The sequence below is a fragment of the Pyrgilauda ruficollis genome, unplaced genomic scaffold (genome assembly GCF_017590135.1).
Source record: "Pyrgilauda ruficollis isolate IOZ18807 unplaced genomic scaffold, ASM1759013v1 scaffold10, whole genome shotgun sequence".
Classification (NCBI taxonomy): Eukaryota; Metazoa; Chordata; class Aves; order Passeriformes; family Passeridae; genus Pyrgilauda; species Pyrgilauda ruficollis.
In genome coordinates this window covers 9,047,059-9,064,767 of record NW_024508101.1, presented here as the reverse complement: position 1 = coordinate 9,064,767, position 17,709 = coordinate 9,047,059, and the positions used below count along the sequence as shown (strand labels likewise).

The 17,709-nt window shown below is 64.5% G+C and overlaps 6 protein-coding genes across 9 annotated transcripts; 3 read left to right on the top strand and 3 right to left on the bottom strand.

Annotated features, from left to right (window-relative positions):
- Positions 1-221: 221 nt before the first annotated feature.
- On the top strand, positions 222-1,804 carry OGG1 (8-oxoguanine DNA glycosylase). Of its 2 annotated transcripts, none has more exons than XM_041462141.1 (7): positions 222-356; positions 438-709; positions 786-965; positions 1,050-1,228; positions 1,303-1,444; positions 1,537-1,586; positions 1,661-1,804. In XM_041462141.1, exons 1-7 carry the CDS (start codon positions 247-249, stop codon positions 1,721-1,723), a joined length of 996 nt encoding a protein of 331 aa, XP_041318075.1. In that variant the 5' UTR covers positions 222-246; the 3' UTR covers positions 1,724-1,804. The 2 variants fall into 2 exon arrangements, with proteins under 2 accessions (XP_041318075.1, XP_041318066.1); XM_041462132.1 differs by having other exon boundaries at positions 1,516-1,586.
- Positions 1,805-1,946: 142 nt separating this feature from the next.
- On the bottom strand, positions 1,947-5,507 carry CAMK1 (calcium/calmodulin dependent protein kinase I). Its single transcript, XM_041462119.1, has 12 exons — positions 5,436-5,507; positions 4,894-5,007; positions 4,080-4,211; positions 3,782-3,856; positions 3,575-3,713; positions 3,362-3,488; positions 3,193-3,268; positions 2,993-3,105; positions 2,820-2,898; positions 2,635-2,722; positions 2,421-2,547; positions 1,947-2,343 (listed from the first exon to the last, which is right to left on the bottom strand). Exons 2-12 carry the CDS (start codon positions 4,977-4,979, stop codon positions 2,288-2,290), a joined length of 1,098 nt encoding a protein of 365 aa, XP_041318053.1. The 5' UTR covers positions 4,980-5,007; positions 5,436-5,507; the 3' UTR covers positions 1,947-2,287.
- Positions 5,508-5,868: 361 nt separating this feature from the next.
- TADA3 (transcriptional adaptor 3) lies at positions 5,869-8,902 on the bottom strand. The gene is made up of 8 exons (XM_041462106.1): positions 8,346-8,902; positions 7,988-8,238; positions 7,737-7,842; positions 7,442-7,583; positions 7,187-7,290; positions 6,983-7,092; positions 6,664-6,849; positions 5,869-6,587 (listed from the first exon to the last, which is right to left on the bottom strand). The coding sequence occupies exons 1-8, from the start codon at positions 8,550-8,552 to the stop codon at positions 6,395-6,397; spliced, it is 1,299 nt and encodes a 432-aa protein (XP_041318040.1). The 5' UTR covers positions 8,553-8,902; the 3' UTR covers positions 5,869-6,394.
- Positions 8,903-9,055: 153 nt separating this feature from the next.
- Positions 9,056-11,076, top strand: ARPC4 (actin related protein 2/3 complex subunit 4). Its single transcript, XM_041461202.1, has 6 exons — positions 9,056-9,212; positions 9,403-9,521; positions 9,858-9,969; positions 10,042-10,137; positions 10,275-10,445; positions 10,862-11,076. The coding sequence occupies exons 1-6, from the start codon at positions 9,210-9,212 to the stop codon at positions 10,865-10,867; spliced, it is 507 nt and encodes a 168-aa protein (XP_041317136.1). The 5' UTR covers positions 9,056-9,209; the 3' UTR covers positions 10,868-11,076.
- Positions 11,077-11,193: 117 nt separating this feature from the next.
- Positions 11,194-15,448, top strand: LOC121350098 (tubulin monoglycylase TTLL3-like). 3 transcript variants are annotated; one of them, XM_041461152.1, is made up of 10 exons: positions 11,194-11,989; positions 12,114-12,425; positions 12,546-12,674; positions 12,742-12,856; positions 12,954-13,061; positions 13,315-13,483; positions 13,558-13,706; positions 13,782-14,028; positions 14,106-14,541; positions 14,618-15,448. In XM_041461152.1, the coding sequence occupies exons 1-10, from the start codon at positions 11,978-11,980 to the stop codon at positions 15,440-15,442; spliced, it is 2,502 nt and encodes an 833-aa protein (XP_041317086.1). In that variant the 5' UTR covers positions 11,194-11,977; the 3' UTR covers positions 15,443-15,448. The 3 variants fall into 3 exon arrangements, with proteins under 3 accessions (XP_041317086.1, XP_041317078.1, XP_041317070.1); XM_041461144.1 differs by having other exon boundaries at positions 11,194-12,425; positions 12,546-12,653; XM_041461136.1 differs by having other exon boundaries at positions 11,194-12,425.
- Positions 15,449-15,756: 308 nt separating this feature from the next.
- On the bottom strand, positions 15,757-17,691 carry RPUSD3 (RNA pseudouridine synthase D3; the record flags this gene model as incomplete). The annotated part of the gene is made up of 9 exons (XM_041462401.1): positions 15,757-16,014; positions 16,096-16,235; positions 16,318-16,444; positions 16,514-16,598; positions 16,667-16,774; positions 16,863-16,959; positions 17,050-17,094; positions 17,171-17,238; positions 17,639-17,691. Coding segments are annotated over 9 exons (894 nt in total), but the record flags the coding sequence as incomplete, so codon positions are not given.
- Positions 17,692-17,709: the final 18 nt, after the last annotated feature.

Here is a 17,709-nt window from a genome sequence, read left to right as displayed (position 1 = left end):
GCATGTGCGGCGGCACCGGCCCCGCTTCCGGCCGCGAGCGGAAGCTGGGCGGGGAGCGGCGGGCGCGGGTTTCTCTATGGTGGGGAGTGGCGGGGCCGGGCCCGGAGCTGCGGGGCCGGGGGCACGGGCTGGGGAGCTCTGGGGAGGTGTGGGGCCGGGCCGGGGCTGTGGGGCAGCTGGAGGGGCAGCGCCGGGCGGTGCCCTGATCCCCCGCGGGCAGCGGTGCGCGGGTGCTCCCCGGCCCCCATGAAGCTGCGGGACGCCCCTTCCGTCTGCCCGTCCCTGTGGCGCTGGTTGCCGTGCCCGCCGGCCGAGCTGCGCCTGGACCTGGTGCTCTCCTCGGGACAGAGCTTCCGGTGAGCCAGCCGGGGGTCTCGGGTGTCCCCCGGCCCAGCTGGGCGCGTCCGAGCCGGCCCCGACCCCCCCGTGTGCGGCAGGTGGTGGGAGAGCAGCCCGGGGGCGTGGACGGGTGTGCTAGGGGGCCGCGTCTGGACACTACGGCAGGACGGGGATCGGCTCTGGTACACGGTGTACGGCGAGGAGGAGGAGGAGGGGGATGAGTGCCCGGCTAAAGCAGCGAAGCTGAACGCGGCAGAGACGGACCGGATCCTGCGTGACTACTTCCAGCTGGACGTGGGGCTGTCGGCCCTGTACCATGCCTGGGGGGCGGCCGACCCCCTGTTCCGCAAGGTGGCCAATGACTTCCCAGGTGAGGAGGCCCCACGGAGCTACAGGGGATGGCCACAGCACCTGCTCGGCATCCCCTCACAGCGTCCTGCCTGCAGGGGTGCGAGTGCTGCGGCAGGACCCCGTCGAGTGCCTCTTCTCCTTCATCTGCACCTCCAACAACCACATTTCCCGCATCACTGCCATGATCGAGCGCCTCTGCCAGGCCTTCGGCCGCCACCTCTGCTGCCTCGATTCCCGGCCCTTCCATGCCTTCCCATCCCTCTCGGCGCTCACAGGTCCCCCAACACCTCGCTGCTGCCGCTGTCATCTTGCCATGGCCGCGCCTGCGCCCACTCACGTCCCTCTGCTGTGCCCCCCAGGTGCTGATGCCGAGGCCCGGCTGCGGGCGCTGGGCTTTGGGTACCGGGCCAAGTTTGTCAGTGGGAGTGCACGGGCCATCGCTGAGGGGCTCGGCCCCGAGGGGCTGTGCCAGCTCCGCACCGCGCCCTATGCCGAGGCCAGGAGGGTGCTGTGTGCCCTGCCTGGCGTAGGTGCCAAGGTGGGTGCCAGGACAGGGGTGGGACAGGGAGCAGAGACCAGCATTGGGGGCTGACTGGGTGCTGCTGGTGGCAGGTGGCCGACTGTGTCTGCCTGTTGTCCCTGGACAAGGCGGAGGCGGTGCCTGTGGACACCCACGTCTGGCACATCGCACAGCAGCGCTATGGCGTGGCGCTGGGCGGCAAGAGCCTCACCCCCCGGGCCTACCAGGAGATCGGTGAGGGCAGGGCTGCATCCTGATGTGGGACCCTCAGGGATGGTGGATGGTGCAAGTGTACCCCCACACTGGTGTTCACCCTCTTTCCGCAGGCGACTTCTTCCGGGGGCTGTGGGGCCCTCGTGCCGGCTGGGCACAGGCAGTGAGTATCCCCCCTTCCTGGCACTCTTGCCCCCCAACCCAAGCCATGCCCACCCCATTATCTCCCTACTCCAGGTCCTGTTCTGTGCCGACCTCCGCAAGGGCCAGAAGCCAGCCGGCAGCCAGCATCAGGCCTGAGAGAGCCGAGGCTGGGACAGCTTTGGGGGTGGGCTCCTCTAGGGACACCCCAGGAGGAACAGAGACTTGAGTGGGACACTGCACCTGCTGCCAGCCTGGGACGGAGGAGTGTGGGCTGCTGCCTGCCCACTGTGTGCATGGGGGAAGCTGCTGCCCTGGGCAGTGAAGCTGGGGAGGTCAGGGCTGTGTCCAACTCCCTCAGTGCAGAGCTGAGCCAAGCACCTTTGGCCTCTTGCCTTTATTACAAGCAATAAAATAGAAACATCCATTTGGAAAATTGTCCTTGAACATGCTGGGCTTGGGGGTGTGGGACAGTGCCAGGCCAGGCGTGGAGGGAGGGAAGGGGTGTGGGAAGGGGCCTGGGACAAGGCCCCAAGCTGGGGGGCTCTGTGGTGTGCTCCTGCCCCGATGCAGAACTCTGCTGTGAGGCTGCAGGGGGGGCAGCTCCACATAACCAGGACAAGCCAAGCAGGGTGCCTCCACACTATCCCCTGCTCCTGCACTGCAGAGCCCCCCCACCCCACATGGCTGGGCCCCCTTGGAGGCAGCTGTGTGGGGCTGTGCTCAGTCTGGTGGGAGACGCTGAGCTCTGCTTGTGGGTGGGCGCCCACACTCCGACCCTGCAGGGAGGATCAGTGTGAGATCCTGGTGGCAGCCCTGAGGGGTCTGGGAGGGGGATAGGGGGTTTGGGACTCACCATTGCTGGTCCCCCCGACCAACTGTTCACCGGGGCTCGTGGGAGTTGTCTGCCCAGGGATGTCCTGGCTGGTTCCCAGCTGCAGCTTTCTCATGTGTCTCACCACCGCCGTGGCGTTGAAAGCTTGCTACTGACCCCACAGTGTCTGTCAGCTGGTAGGGGGTGCCTGAGGGGCTGCTGCACCCCCTAACACCCACCAGCACCCCACACTCACCTTCCATTTGCTCTTTGCAAAATTCTTCTTGATCTGCTCACTCACTGACTGGTGGATGTTCTTGTCCAGGGCTGTGTCCCCGGCAATCCTGGAGCAAGACAGAAGTCAGCCAGGGCACCCCTATCCCATGGCTGCTGTGGGGTGAGCTGGAGAGGGGGGCAGACACCAATAGGCGTCCCCATTACCAGGGATGCTGCAGGGCTTGCTCACAGGTGAATCGCTTGCCAGGGTCCTTCTCCATCAGGTGCTGGATAAAGTCCTTGGCTGGAGCAGAGCATGGAGCAGCTCTGAGTGCCTCTGGGTACTGTGAAGCTACACCAGGCTCACAGGCCCCGCTGCCCTAGTGGTCCCAGCTCACCTGAGTCCGAGATATCATCCCAGTAGGGTGAGTCGAACTCATATTCGGCCTGCAGGATCTGCTCGAAGAGCTTGGCATCGTTCTCATCATAGAAAGGAGGGTAACCACAGAGCCTAGCGGGGTAGTGAGGAGAGGGCTGCTGGTCCCAGGCAGCTCCTAGGTGCCCAGGAGGGGAAGAGAGTGGGAGGGTGGATACATACAGGATGTAGGCGATGACTCCGATGGACCAGCAATCCACTGCCTTGCTGTAGGGCTTCTGTGCTAGCACCTCAGGGGCTGGGGGGTATGGCAGCGGTGAGGGGGACCCAAGCCTGTGGGGGGATCCCAACCCCACACCTAGGGCGGTGGCAGCCCATGGTAGGCACTCACCCACATAGCCAGGGGTGCCACAGGCTGTGGACATTACACTGCCACAGCCCTCGATCTTCGACAGCCCAAAGTCGCTGATCATGATTTTGGAGTCCTCATCCATGCTGTAATAGAGCAGGTTCTCGGGCTGCGAGGAGAGGTGGGTAGAGGGAGGAGTGTCTCCTGCTGCCTAGTGCCATGACAGTGCTGTGTGTGTCCCCCCAAACTGCTCACCTTCAGGTCACGGTGGACGATGCCCATGTCATGCAGGTATTTGACGGCGTCGAGGATCTGCCGGATCAGGGCGCTGGCGTCCCGCTCAGTGTAGAAGCCCTTCTCCACAATGCGGTCAAAGAGTTCCCCCCCCGAGACCCTGCAGGGATGGGCAGCACCCGTCAGCACGGCCCCCCCGCCCCTCTGGAGCCCCCCAGCGTCACTCACAGCTGCATGATGAGGTAGAGGTGGGTGCCACTCTCGTAGATGTCATCCAAGGCCACGATATTGGGGTGCTTGATTCTGCAGGGGGAGGCACAGGGGGTGGTGAGAGGGCACCGGGCTGCCCCCACGCCAGCCCCCAGGGGACAGGGAGCAGCCAGGCTCCGTGCCGCAGGTCGTCACGCGCCGCTGGCTATTTTGGGCGCTGGCAATAACGTGCGGCAACGAGTGCTGGCATGGGGGGCTCTGCTGGGTGGGGGGGCGCAGAGTGAAACCCCCACCCTGGTGCTGGGACGGCCCCTACTTGTGGAGGACGGCAATCTCGTTCTCAATGCTGGTCTCCTTTCCCTCCAGTGCCTTCTTGGCAATGCACTTGATAGCCACGAGCTTCCGCGTCGCCTTCTCCTCCGCCAGGACCACCTCGGAGAAGGCCCCCCTGGGGGGGAGAGGGATGAGCAGGGCACGGGAGCCGCCAGCCGGAGCTGCCGATGCCGCCATGCCATGATTGTCATGGCGACAGGCAGAAAGTCCAGCTATTTATAGGAGAAAGGCAAGCAGGAGCGGCTGGCTGGGATGGCTGGACACGGACCCTGCCAGCGATAGGATGCCCGGAACCCTCCGCCCTCCCAGCGTGGCTGCACCATCCCCATATCAGGTGTTGCCGAGGTCGAGCTGTGCTGGGGCTGAGCCCCCATGTGGGTTGCAGTAGCCCTCTGCTGTGCCATCCTGTGGCAGCCAGGGCCACCCAGCAGCCAGCCAGAGCTGTTGGCAGTGCCCAGGTGGGGAAGAGACAGGAGGGACAGGCTGTGTGTTCGTGCTGTGCTGGGCCCTAAGCCCTGACATAATTAACCTGCTAATCCAGCCTAAGAGCCTTACCATGCCATGGGCACTGCCAGGAACCCCTGTGCCAGCCAGGGAACCATGCTCAGGTACCCTCAGCACAGCCCAGGAACCAGCCATGCCAGAGGGAGGTGGCACATGTGCCCCACAGCATGTCCCCTCATATGCAAGGCCAGGATTTGGCTGGTTCCACATGGAAGGTCGGGCAAAGCCTGAGGGGCCAGACCCATCACCACAAGTGGGCTGTCACTGGCGTGTCACCCCAGTCTGCAACTCACGTGCCCAGGACATCTCGGAAATCATATATCCGCTGAATATCCTCGATCCTCTTCTTCCAGCTGGGTCCATCCTGCCCCAGCGGCATGGTGCCCTGTAGGGCCACCCACTCCCACCTATGACACGAGTGGGGAGAGGCTGTCAGCGTGCTGGGACGGCATGGGGACACGGGGATGACAGGGTGCTACGGGGAGGTGGCTGTCATCCTGGGGTGATGGGAACAAGCTGTGTCGACGCAGGAGTTTTGGCGTAGGTTGCCCCAGTGGGGAAACACGCTGGGACCCTCCCGATGCCCGCCCCTGGGGCGGGTGCGGGGCGGGCAGGCAGCAGGAGCGCTCCAGACACACGCGTGGGTGCCCGGGGGGTCCCCACCGCCATTCCCCACGCCCACCAGCTGGCACAGCCGCGCCGGACGGGACACGCGTGGGAGCAGAGCTGCGTGGCGCGGGTGGGTGATGCGCAGCTCCACCGCCGCTACTCGGTGCCACGCGTGGGCACGACCTCCTCGCGTGGGCACGCCGCCCCCGCCCCGGCCCGCCCTTACCGACGGCCCCGGGCCCGGGCCCCGCGGCGGAGCAGCGGCGACTCCTCCCGGCGCGGCGCCGCCGGACAGCGCTGACGTCACGGTGAGGGGCGGGCACGCGCGCGGCCGCTGCCAATGGGAGGGGGTGGCTCGGCCGCGGTGGGAAGGAGGGGGACACGCGTGACCGCGGGAAAAGCGCGGGGACACGCGGGAAAAGCGCGGGGAGGGCGAGAAGCGCGGCGCGGCATCACCCACACACTCCCCCCACCCCGTGCATCTGTTGTGGGGATGCGAGGGCATTCCTTGGGTAGACACGAGTGGAGCTGCAGGACAGACCCGGCCCCGCCACTCCTCGCCCCCCTCTCCAGACCAAACCCAGCACCAGCAGGACCCACCCCCATAGCCGGGCAGGGCTGTCCCCCAGTGTCACCCGCACGCCATCACCTGCACACCATCACCTGCACACGGCTGCCTTTATTGCCGGTGCTCGCGGCAATAGAAACCACCGGTACACGGAGAGCTCGACCACCCACCCACCAGGCCCCTCACCCGTCCAGCCGCTTCCCCTCCCCACTCCCCCCAGTCCACCCGCGGGGCTGGGATCTCCCCCTGCCCCGCATCACAGAGAGGGACAGGGGACCGCAGGAATCACAGCCGCCACGTCTGGCCCCTGCAGTGACCTGGCTGATGTCACCCGAGTAACAGGGGAGTGCAGCAGGAACACGGGAGTGGAAGCCACCAGCTGAAGTGGGGGTGTTCAAGGGAGGGACCTCCGCAACTCCAGGGGTGCCCAGCTTGGGTCAGTGACAGCCCTACACAGGGAGGGGACAGCAGCTGGGCTCCTCCGTCCGAGTAGGGAGGCTGAGCAGACTCAGGGCATGGGGGAGGCTGTGCCAGTCCCATCCCGTGGTGGCAGGGCTCAGGCAAGGCAGCCCCCTGCGGGTGAGGTCCACACAGACTGGGGGGGTCCTTGGTCCCTGCTACCCATCCAGCAGCTTGAGGATGCTCTCCCGCTCCTTCAGGGTCTTCCAGGCCTGGTCCTTCTCCTTCTTGGTGGGCGTGCGCTTCTTCTGCCGGGCAGCCATGATCTTGCGGAATGCATCCATCACCTCGTTGTCAGCCATGCGCACACGCTGCCGCAGCTCCTGCCGGTGCAGCTCCTCCTTGGCCAGCCTGGGGGGCACAGGGGGGCGTCAGGCCCTGCCAGGCAGCCCCCTGCCCGCACCCATCCCAGCCCGCTCGCTCTCACCGCAGCAGCTCGTGCTTCTTGGTGCGGTTGTGCGCACTGAGCGCCTTCAGCTCTGCCTGCCTCTTGCGTAACTCAGCCAGCACCTCGTCCTCCGAGTCCTCAGCCGGGCGGTCCTCTGACTCCAGCAGGCCCTGGGCCACCAGCTCCTCCTTGATCCGCCCCTCCAGTGACTTGGTGTGGGGGACACTGCCAGGGTGGAGAGTGGCTGCTGCCCACCACACGCCCTTTGCTGCCTGTGGCTCACAGCGGCAGGGAGCCAGCAGCGTGCTCGGTGCACCCACGGGCAGTGCTGAGCTCTGGGCCCGCCTCAGCTGCTCACCTGAAGGGCTTGTTCTGGCTGCGGGGAGATGTGCCAGCACCGTCAGCTCCCGAGTCCTTGCCGGTGATCTCAGGGATGGGGGAGTCCTCAACAGGGGAGATGATGTTCTCCTGGCGAAGGGACCAAGAGGGAAGGGTTGCAGTGCAGGGTTTTGGCAGCAATGCCCTACAGCGCCAGGCCACCATGGCATCGTGCCCCCCTCACCTCCACAAGGGCCTGCAGGAGACGCTGTGTCAGGGGACCAAAGGGACACCCATCCTCTGGCTGCTCGTGCTGGGCTTCTGACTTCTTCAGGAGAGCATCGACATCTGGGAGGAAGCAGAAGAGGAAAAAAAGCAAGCCCAAAGACACAGAGATGAGCAGTGGGGCACGGCAACCTCAGCCCTTCTTGGGCTGGGCTCCACTGGGCACAAGCACTCCCAGCACCTCTGGGCAAAGGCGGGGGTGGGATTGGGGCACCTTTAGTGTCCAGCTCAGTCAGCGGCCCCAGGACACCTTTCTTCTTGTCAGCAGCAGCTGCTGCCCGGGCTCCATCCTTCTGCTCCTCCAGCAGGTCCTCTTGTGCCCAGCGCTGGGAGTAATGCTTCCCCAGCGGTGGAATCTGGAAGAGCACAGCTCAGCACAGCTCCTGGAGCCTCTGCCTTGCCTCCCACCTCACCACTGCCACGGCAGCATCCCAAGCAGGAACAGTCACTGTGAGGTGCCAGAGGGGATGGGGAGAGAGGGCAGAGGAAAGGGCTGAGGAGCTTTTCACCTTGTAATGCTCAGCCTCGTCCTCTGGCGGCTTGAGCAGCTCCTCCAGGACTCTGACCTCCTCGTTGGTGAGATCGGCACAGTACGGCTCCACCGATGCCCAGAACCTGCAAGAATGGGTGAACTGTGAGAGGGAGCTGCAGGGGAGCACGTGGAAGGTGACACATGTCCCCTTTCCCCCGTGGCCCCTCTTCTCTCGGGCTAGAGGCAGCCCTTGTGCCATGTGCTCCATGCTTCCCAACACCCACACACCTGTTTGGAGCATCATTTTTGGGGATGCGAGGCACATCAATGGGATCATCCTGGAACTCATATTCCTGGATCTTGGGCTGCAGGTTCTTAGACTTGGGCCGGCCAGGCCCAGGCCCAGTCCCATGGCCCCCTTTGCCCTCCAGCTTCTGCTTCTTGGGCTTCCCATGTTTTACAGATGTGCCCACATCGTGGTCCTTGCTGAGCTTCAGGAACCGCCGGTCGCCCTTCTTATCCTGCCAGTCCGTCAGGATCTGGAAGAGAGCGGTGTCCCGTAAGATCCTGTGCCAGACCAGAGGCAGCCCCTTGGTGCAAGGAGCCAGAGGGAGAGCCTGTCCCTGACCCAACGCGGCCCCAGCACCTGTGTTTCAGCCTCCAGGACGCGGAGGCGGCGGCTGGCAGAGGACAGCAGCGTCTCCAGCTCCAGCTGCAGTGTGTCCAGCTCCTCGATGCCGATGCCATCGTCCTCCGAGCGGGCCAGCACGGCCGTGTAGCGGGGGCACACTTTCACGTGGTCCACCGACTTGAAGTCATGGAACTGCAGCGGGCAGTCCTTCAGCTCGCTCATGGCGGTGGGGAGCGGGCACCGAGTGGGCTCTGGGGGACCGAGGGGAACACGGGGGAAGCCGGGAGGGGATGGAGCGGAGTGAGGGGCTACGGAGGGTCGGGGGGCATCGGGGCTCTGCAGAAGCCGGGGTAGGGGATCACGGGGCGCTGAGAGGAACGTGGGGAGAATCACCAGGGCGCTGAGGGAACAAGGCGGGGGGGGAATCACCGAGGAGCCCGGTGGGGGGGATCACCGAGGGGAACCGGAGGGAGATCACCGGGGGCTGCGGGGACGACGCGGGGGCGGCCCCGGGGCGCAGCGGAGGCCGCGGGGCCGGGTCTGGGCCGGGCGCCCCTTCCGGCCCCGCGGGCGCCCCGCCCCTCGCCGCCCATTGGCCTCTCCGCGCCCCGCGCCGCCGCTCATTGGCCCAGCCCGCCCTCCATCTCCCTTCCCTAATATGGAAGCGCTGACAGGCCCGTACCAAGCGCGGTACGGCGCGGGGGGGAGCCGCGCGAAGTCTCGCCGCCGCCACCCGGCTCCGTGCCGCGGGGGGGCCAGGCCGCAGGGCGGGAGCCTCCCGCCGCCCCCCCTCCCTCCCGCCGCAGTGGGAGGTGCCGAGCATCCCGGAAGAGGTGAACAGCCACTTCCGCCTGGCCGGACCGGAGCGCCGCTGCCACCATGGTAGGGCGGGGGGCGCCCCGTGAGGGGCGGTGGCAGCGGGGAGGCTGGGGAGGCTCGGAACCGGGGTCGGCGGAGTGAGCGGAGCTGCGGGGGCTGCGGGCTCTGGTCGGGGGCTGGGGCAGGGGAAGGGGGCGAGACCCGACTGCCGGGCTCCGGTCGGGGGTCTGACGCTGCCGCCGTGTCCCCGCAGACTGCCACGCTGCGCCCGTACCTGAACGCGGTGCGCGCCACGCTGCAGGCCGCGCTGTGCCTGGAGAACTTCTCCTCGCAGGTGGTGGAGCGGCACAACAAGCCCGAGGTGGAAGTCAGGTACGGCGGCGGGAGGGAACACGCAGAGAGCCCTGCCGAGCCCTGGTTGCCCGCCCTGGGGGCCGCTGGCCCGTTCCTGCCGTGCCTTGGCCACCGCCAGCCCTTAGGCGCACGGCCGGCGCCGGCAGGGAGCCGGGGAGCTGCGGGGAGGAGGAAGGGGATCTGGCTTGGGACCGAGGGAGCGTCTGCCCTCAGGAGGAACATCTTCGGGACGCGGAGAGAGATGAGATCCTGTAGCAAAGCCCCCACATGCCTGTGATCCCTGCGGCTCCCCTTCCCTGCTTCCCACAGTAAATGCTTCCTTCTGAGTCACTCCTGCCCTCCCTCTGTTTGCAGGAGCAGCAAAGAGCTGCTGTTGCAGCCGGTGATCATCAGCAGGAACGAGAAGGAGAAGGTCCTCATCGAGGGCTCCATTAACTCCGTGCGCGTCAGCATCGCCGTGAAGCAGGTCAGGGGCGTTTGGGCAGGGGGCTGGCAGCTCAGCCTGTGGGGAAGCCTCACTTCCCTTTTCTCTCTCCAGGCTGATGAGATCGAGAAGATCCTGTGTCACAAATTCATGCGCTTTATGATGATGAGGGCTGAGAACTTCTTTATTCTGCGCAGGAAGCCCGTGGAGGTGAGGTGACAGGGAGGGGACAAAGCGACTTCTGGCTCTGCTCCTGGCCCTGGGGGGTGTCCAGTGCAGACTGGGATGTGAGCTTGCAAGGCCAGCAGTTTGGGTGCTAAACCCTAGGGTGCTTCTCTCTTGTGCAGGGTTATGATATCAGCTTCTTGATCACAAACTTCCACACGGAGCAGATGTACAAGCACAAGCTGGTGGACTTTGTCATCCACTTCATGGAGGAGATTGACAAGGAAATCAGTGAGATGAAACTCTCTGTCAATGCGAGGGCCCGCATCGTGGCAGAGGAGTTCCTGAAGAACGTGAGAAATGGGAGGAAGGATGTCTGATTTTGGGAGTGGAGTGGGGTCAAAGCCAGTGTGGCCGTTGTGCCTAGAGTCACCCTGTCCCATTAGTGCGGACAGGGTGACATCCTGCCCAAGGAACCTCTTGGGGACAGTGAGGAAAGGATGCCAATGGTGCTCGTATCCCCTTTGCTCATGAAGAGCCAGCTTTTGAGACCCCCAGAGCTTGCTCAGTGGCAGCAGCAGCCCTAGGGGATGAGACCCTTTTGGTGGGTGCTGAGATGGATGTCCGTGCCTGGGGAGGCAGCGGGAGAAGCTGAGCACGGATCCCTGTGAGCAGTGGCCACGCTCAGCCTCCATCCAGGTGCCAGGAGGGTGGTGAGGGATCTCGGGCGCTGCTAGCAGGGACTAACAGCCGTGTGTTTTCTCTCCAGTTTTAGGCCGTGGTGCAGGACCCCGTGGCTCCCCTGTGCTTGTGCCCACCGGGCACTGTGCCTGTGCCTGCTCCCGTTTCTCGAGGACCGCGGGGCGGGGCCGGGCCCTGCCCGCCCCTCTCCGGGCTGGGCGGGAGCAGCCCCTGCTTGCGGCAGCGCGGCCCCAGCCGCTGCCCCTGTCTCGTCTTGTTTTTTAAACGGTCTTGTTTGCTGTATCCGCCTCCGTCTCCTCCCTCCCGCCGCTCTGGGCCACACCAGGGAATGGGGGAGGGCATGGGATGGAACTGGAGGGGCACAGTGCAGCAGCAAACAGTGGGGTCAGCCCTGATGGCATGTGAGGGGCCATGGGGGGTGTCAGGGGAGTATGAAAGGACTTGAAGTCGGCCTGGGGGCAGCAAGGGGCTTGGGTTCTGGGGCACAAAAGGATTTCGGGCAGGGTGTGAGGTTTGGGTGGGGGGAGGCTGGCTGTGCACATAGGGGCTGTTTGTGTTCCCTTCTGTGCAGTGGAGCCATCATGGCTGGAGCTGGGGCCGTGACATCACAGTGGTGCTGGGGTTGGGGGAGCCACATCCTGCATTCTGACATGAGTGGTACTGGGGTTTAGAGGCCATGTCCTCTGCTGGACTCCAACTTAAGTCCCCTGCAGGACAGGGGAATAGGCCAACCTGCTTGGCACAGAGGAGGAAGAGCCACCCACAGCTCTCCTCAGGCTGCCATGGGACAATGTGACCCAGAGAGCAGCACTGCAGGCACACAGCCCCTCAGACAGGGACAGCACTTGAGCAGGGTACACTTCAGCCACCCCACGGCCCAGGAGGCTGGGGACAGGGGTACAGTGGGGCATCCTGGGACTGTGCGGTGCAGCTGGGACACTGGCACAAGGCTCAGCAGGTCGGAGACTACCCTCTCAAGGGCCCGAAGGTCAGGTCAGAGGCAGGCAGGTCAGTGCTTTCTACCTCTCCGTGCCTGCCCTGTGGGACTGGGGACGTGGGGACAGTGGGCTCAGACAGGGCTGTCCTCACAGGGCATTCAGCAGCCACCACCACCAGCCACCAGGTTGGCTGCCAGCGCTTGCTTAACCTTGAGCAGCTCAAGAAGGCCAAGCTGTATGTGGAGATGGCCATTAAGGTGAGGGACTTGATTTCACACTCCTCCAATGCCACCTGCTTGCATTTATTGCATTTCTGGCTCAGGAGAGTTGAGCCAGAAGAACCAGGACTGGGGCAGGCTGAGCCCACTGGTCTCTGCACAGGAGAAGAAGATCTTCATGGTACAGGGCCCCTACCCCATCATCCGCCACCTGCTGCGAGCCCGGGGCTGGGTGGAGAGGAAGGTGCCCCGCTCGGGCAGGCAGCTGGAGCAGCACTGCAGTGACCAGAACAAGCAGCGGCTGCAGACAGGGCCAGGTGATGGCCGTGGTAGGCAGAGGGAGGTGCTGCTGCACCCACGTGGGGGGGCACAGCCTTTTCTGGGGACCCCAGACCCCCTGCACTACCCATGGCTACCTGCTGAGAAGGAGGAAGAGCAGTGTGATGAGGACCCCAACGGCATCCATGACCTCATGGTTAGCAGAGGGGGCTGGGGCTGAGCTCTGCCACTGCCCCAGGCATGGGCACAGCCTTGGACAGGGGACGAGGGTGGGGTGGGGGCTCTGTGTCCCACCCTGGCTTCCTCCCTCTGCCAGTCCTACCTGGCACGGGACCAGCTGCCAAACTTCGTCTGGACCAACTTCCTCGAGGCCACTGACCGTCAGCTGCTGCAGGAGGATATCATGCTGAACCACTATGCCCAGGTGGACGCGTTCACCACCAAGGTGGGAGGCTGGAGCCCTGGGGGAGGGGAATGGGGTCCAGTAGGGACTGACAACTTCCTCTGAACAGGAGGGGCTGTGCCTCAGCCTACAAAACCTGCCGTGGATTGAGCAAGCTGACCCCAACACCTTCTTCCCCCGGTGCTACCGGCTGGCGACCACAGATGATCGAGAAGCTTTCATTGGTGAGCTGAAGGATGTTGCCCTCCTGTCCCTCCTTGTGCTCCCACTGCTCCACTGTCCTGTGTAGGACTGGCTGGGGATGATGCCTCCCTCTTGCAGAGGACTTCCGCCTGACAGCAGCACGCAGCCTGCTCAAACTGGCCCTGGAGGAGGCTGGGGACAGGCCAGTGAGGACTGAGCAGGTCCCAAACTCTGCCAGGGGGGAAGGTGAGTACATGGAGCTGGGCCTGGGGATGATGGCAGAGAGTACAGTGATAGGGACAACTGACGGCTGAGCTTGGAGGCACAGCCTCTGCCCATGGCTGTGGCCTGGGATCCCCCCCACGCTCCTCCTAGCCCAGCTTATCGGTGCTCTGCTCCCAACCTCATCCCCAGGCACCCAAAGCCACCCATGCCACAGGGAAGCACTGGCCCCAAAGCTGCCATAGGAGTCACATCTCTCACCCCAAGCATTCCACAGCACGGTCAGGCTCCCCCCTGTACCCTGAGCTGGTGGAGGAAGCCCTGGAGGTCTGTAAGCAGCACCTGGGTGTTCTGCACCATGAGGACATCGACAGGAACACCCCATCCCCCTGCAGGACATGCATTGATTGGGACCACTTCCTGCAGCAATACTACCACGTGGCACAGTGAGTGCTGAGTATGATGGGGGGACGGGGGGCACCACGGCAGGGCTGCTGCTGAGGCCCCCTTCCCCCCACAGTGAGGGGGCAGGGCTGGTGCTGACCAGGCAGCAGCGGAAGGAGTGCCAGAACCTGCTGCACAGCCTGGCAGAGAAGTTGCCCCAGCTTGACATGGAGGGCAAGCTCAACGTGTGGATCCTCAAGCCTGGTGCTGAATCCCAAGGCAGGGGTAAGGCTGGGGGAAGTGGGGAGCACACAGAAGCTCCCCATTTAGGAGGGGTCCCACTATGACTGTGTTTCCCAGGCATCATCTGCATGACGCGGCTGGAGGAGATGCTGCAGCTGGCATGGAGCTGCACAGCACCCTCGGTGCAGGTGGGCAGATGGGTGGTGCAGAAGTACGTGGAGCGGCTGCTGACCATTTTCGGCACCAAATTCGACATCCGGCAATGGTTTGTTGTGACTGACTGGAAGCCACTGACCGTCTGGTTCTACCAAGACTGCTACCTGCGCTTCTGCTCCCGGCCCTTCTCCCTGCATCACCTGGAGCGGTGAGTGTGCCTACCCTGGCTCCCCACACCCCAGCACCCTGGCAGCCCCTGACCCAGCCCCACTCTCCCTGCCCCAGTGCCAGGCACCTCTGCAACGTCTCTGTCCAGAAGTGGTACGAGACATCACCAGACCAGGACCCCCGTGTGCCCCCCGACAAGATCTGGTCAAACAAGCAGTTCCAGGAATACCTGGCGCAGCTGGGGCAGGCAGATGCTTGGCACAAGGTGCTGGTGCCCGGCATGAAGGCGGCGATCCTGAACGCTCTGCGCAGTGCCCAGGACCGGGTGCGCTTCCGCAAGGGCAACTTCGAGCTCTATGGGGCCGACTTTGTTGTCGGGGAGGACTGCCAGCCCTGGCTCCTGGAGATCAACTCCTGCCCCACCATGAGCCCCTCTTCAGCAGTGACCAGAAGGCTCTGTGCCAATGTCCAGCGGGACACGCTGTGCCTCGTGCTCGACCGCAAGGACAACCCCACCTGCTCCATTGGAGCATTTGAGCTCATCTACAAGGAGGTAGGCTGGGGGGATGGGGGCCACAACCCCCCCCCAGACACTCAAGAGCCCCCCACTACCTGCTGTCTTCCTGCAGGCAGCTGTGCCCAAGACTCTGTCAGCACGTGTGAAGCTGATGGTCAAAGGCTGTTCCCTGAAGAACCTCCAGTCAGCACAAGAGGAAGCCCAGGACAAGCCCCCCATCCCTGTGGCCAATAGTCTCCATGACCCCGTGTCTCCAGAGCCCAGAGCCACCCATGTAGCCAAACGAGCATGGGATCAATTCCCTACCATGGTGCCCAGTGCCTTCAAGTCCTCTGTGTCCCCCAGGGGCAGAACCACCCAGGTGCCCCGGAGATCACGGCATCGATCTCCTGCCATGGTGCCCAGTGCCTTCAAGTCCTCTGTGTCCCCCAGGGGCAGAACCACCCAGGGGACCCAGCCCAGAGCAGCAGCAAAGAAGCTGCCTCCTCTGGAGCAACAGAGCCACTGCCCTTCCACCCGCTCTGACCCCCCAGCACCACCAAAGCCTCGGGGCTCCTCTGCTGGGAGGCAGGGGCTGCCACGGCTCAGTCACCTGCCCCAGATCACTGGCTGTCCCCTGGATTGGGTGCCGATGCCACCACCCCGGGGAACCCCCAGAAACCCCTGGCTAGCCCCGGGTTGTGCACGCTCCTTCCCTCCTGCCAAGACCCTGCAACAGCCTCTGTCTGCACAGAGCACCAGAACCTCGCGCCTGGAGCACAAGGACACAGCAGCTCCCAATGGGAGGCAGAAGACTTGGGACACTGAGACACGCCCAGGAGTGGACAGCTCCCTGCCTGTCCTTGCTGAGCCAACGCTGGCTGCCTCTGATCCCAAAGAGCTCTCACTGCTGTGCCGTGGTACTCAGCTCCTCCCGCGCTTTAATATAATTCTGTGATAAGGAGTCTGTCCCTTCTGTGTGTGAGAGTTGTGGGGAGGGCTAGGACTGCCCCTGGGATGGGGCTGCGGGTGGGAACTGAGGCTGCCAGGGCAGAGAGCAGGCAGGAAAAGCTGCCTTTGCTCCTGCCTATGGTTGCCCCTGCCAGACAGAGCTGCAGTGGGTGATGACACTGCTGAATTCTAGCACTTGGAACCAGGGCAGGCAGAGAGTGGTGGCAGGGCTGGTGCCCCCAGAGGAACAGCCAGGAGAAATGCACCATCTGTATGTCAAGGAAAGAACTGAGTGCTGGGCCACCCAACAGAGTGGGATCCTGTTGGATCCCCCAACAGGGGGAGATTTTAATGGGGTGGCAGAGAGCAGAAGGGTGGAGTAGGTGTCCCCCTGCAGCACTAGGGCTCCTAGTCCTCAGGCAGCCCTAGACACCGCAGAGTGTGCAGGAAGTAGGGTGGTGGGGGAGCACAGAGGGGGCCCTCGGGCAGCACTAGCTCCTGCAGGTGGATGTGGAGTGGGAGGTGATGGAGCTGCTGTGGAGAAAGGCCCAACCGGGACAGCAACTCCTCGTCCAGTACCTGCAATGTGAGAGGGCAGCTCAGTGGGATCTCTGAGGGCTGTGCTGAATGCCCCACCCAGCATCCACCCTGGCCACGTACCTGTGTGCGGGGCGGGGCAGTCTCGAGGGTCAGGAAGAAGGGCACTCCCAGCACCCTGCCCACGCGGGACGAGTGCCTATGGTCACCCAGGGCCGGGCACAGCAGCAGTGCCAGGTGCACCTGGAGCTGTTCTGGGAAGGCTGGGGAGGAACAGGGAGAAGGTGAGATTGCAGGGGTCAGGAAGCATGCCTGGGGTGGCAGAGGTGCTGGAGGGCCACTCACCCGTCCTGGGCTGGAGCTGGAGGAGGGCACAGCCCCCCAGGGCACTCAGCACCCGGTAGCGTGTCAGGGTGCTCTTCACATCCTTCCTGGCCAGGCTGCGGCGTCCTGGGGCTGGGACCGGCACCACCTGCAGAGCACAGCCCTCAGCACTCCCTGGCGTATCCCCTGTGCCCCCATCCCACTGTCACCCCCTTACCATGCCTCTGTCCCCCTGCTGCTGCCAGCACAGCCCCGTGGAGATTTCACCCTCCACCTCTGCCGGGACTCCCACGGTGATGGCACTGCAGGGTAAGGTGATGAGAAGGGGACAGGACCCCCATGCCAGCATGGCAGGGTCCCAAGGACTCACCGATACGTGGCAGGGTACTGGCCTCTCACACGAGCATTGGTGAAGAACTGTTGGAGCTTCTTAGTGGTGTGGTAGCAGCTGGACAGGAGGACAAGGCCAGAATACTCCCTGTGGGACATGGCTGCTTGAAACCTGGAGAGGGAAAGGCAGCCCCAGCTCCATGCCAGGACCTCCAGCCTGAACCCTCCTACCACACCTGGCAGGAGCCTTCACCACGTGGAGCTCAGCAGCGAGGCCCAGGCGTCGTCTCAGTGCCGGCAGCAGCGCATCCAGGCTCAGGTCCCCAGAACGCCCTGGGGAGATGCTGGCAGCTCAGCACCTGCTGAGCCTCCCATGCAGACACCCCCACGCCTGCAGACCCTCCATTGCTGTCCTGTACTCACCCAGAACGGGGAGGCCGGGGGGCTTGTTCAGTGCCAGCAGGGCTCCTAGCGAGGGGAAGGCTGGTCAGGATGTACCTCCCTCACCGTGTCCCCTGCCCCCATTCTCCCCTGTCGTAGGTACCTTCCCGGTGCACCACGGAGCCCTCCAACAGCCTCAGCGTCTCCTTGGGGCCCAGCAGCCGCCTCCACCTGCAGGGGATGGAGAGGGCAGGGGGACACAGGGGGGACTTCCCTCAGCACCCATCCTGCACCCCACTTTGCGTGTCCATAAATCTCACCCACCACCGTCCGCCCTCCTCTCCACGTGTCTCTGCACCCTCATGCTTCCCCAGCCCCTCTGTGCCCAGACATCTGCAGCCCCACAGGTTCATCCCCAATCCCACACCCCCCAAAACCCAACCTCACAACCCCTCTGCACCCACGCGTGGGCGTCCCCAGCGGGCTCCCAGCAGCCGCCACGCGTGTGCCCCTCCAGGTGCCAGCACACCCATGGGCACAGACCCGCGCCCCGCACATAACGCACCCCATGTATACCCGATGTATACCCCATGTATGCCCCATGTATGCCCCATGTATGCCCCATGTATACCCCCTGCCCCCGCTGACCCCGCGGCGCGCGCTCCCGCTCCCGGCCGCGCCAGCCCGCGCGCGGCGGCGGCG

Excerpts from the sequence above, each read along its gene's own strand:
- LOC121350098 (XM_041461136.1), top strand. The coding sequence starts at position 12,018 with ATGCCACCTGCTTGCATTTATTGCATTTCTGGCTCAGGAGAGTTGAGC. Across the intron at positions 13,062-13,314 it reads AAACTCTGCCAGGGGGGAAG|CACGGTCAGGCTCCCCCCTG; the intron begins GTGAGTACATGG and ends AGCATTCCACAG. Across the intron at positions 13,707-13,781 it reads TGCTGAATCCCAAGGCAGGG|GCATCATCTGCATGACGCGG; the intron begins GTAAGGCTGGGG and ends TGTGTTTCCCAG.
- CAMK1 (XM_041462119.1), bottom strand. The coding sequence starts at position 4,979 with ATGCCGCTGGGGCAGGATGGACCCAGCTGGAAGAAGAGGATCGAGGAT. Across the intron at positions 3,714-3,781 it reads CTCTACCTCATCATGCAGCT|GGTCTCGGGGGGGGAACTCT; the intron begins GTGAGTGACGCT and ends CCATCCCTGCAG. Across the intron at positions 2,899-2,992 it reads GGATGATATCTCGGACTCAG|CCAAGGACTTTATCCAGCAC; the intron begins GTGAGCTGGGAC and ends GCTCTGCTCCAG.
- OGG1 (XM_041462132.1), top strand. The coding sequence starts at position 247 with ATGAAGCTGCGGGACGCCCCTTCCGTCTGCCCGTCCCTGTGGCGCTGG. Across the intron at positions 710-785 it reads GGTGGCCAATGACTTCCCAG|GGGTGCGAGTGCTGCGGCAG; the intron begins GTGAGGAGGCCC and ends TCCTGCCTGCAG. Across the intron at positions 1,229-1,302 it reads TGCCTGGCGTAGGTGCCAAG|GTGGCCGACTGTGTCTGCCT; the intron begins GTGGGTGCCAGG and ends TGCTGGTGGCAG.
- ARPC4 (XM_041461202.1), top strand. Across the intron at positions 9,522-9,857 it reads AAGCCCGAGGTGGAAGTCAG|GAGCAGCAAAGAGCTGCTGT; the intron begins GTACGGCGGCGG and ends CTCTGTTTGCAG. Across the intron at positions 10,138-10,274 it reads TGCGCAGGAAGCCCGTGGAG|GGTTATGATATCAGCTTCTT; the intron begins GTGAGGTGACAG and ends TCTCTTGTGCAG.
- TADA3 (XM_041462106.1), bottom strand. The coding sequence starts at position 8,552 with ATGAGCGAGCTGAAGGACTGCCCGCTGCAGTTCCATGACTTCAAGTCG. Across the intron at positions 8,239-8,345 it reads TCCTGGAGGCTGAAACACAG|ATCCTGACGGACTGGCAGGA; the intron begins GTGCTGGGGCCG and ends GCTCTCTTCCAG. Across the intron at positions 6,588-6,663 it reads AAGAAGCACGAGCTGCTGCG|GCTGGCCAAGGAGGAGCTGC; the intron begins GTGAGAGCGAGC and ends TGTGCCCCCCAG.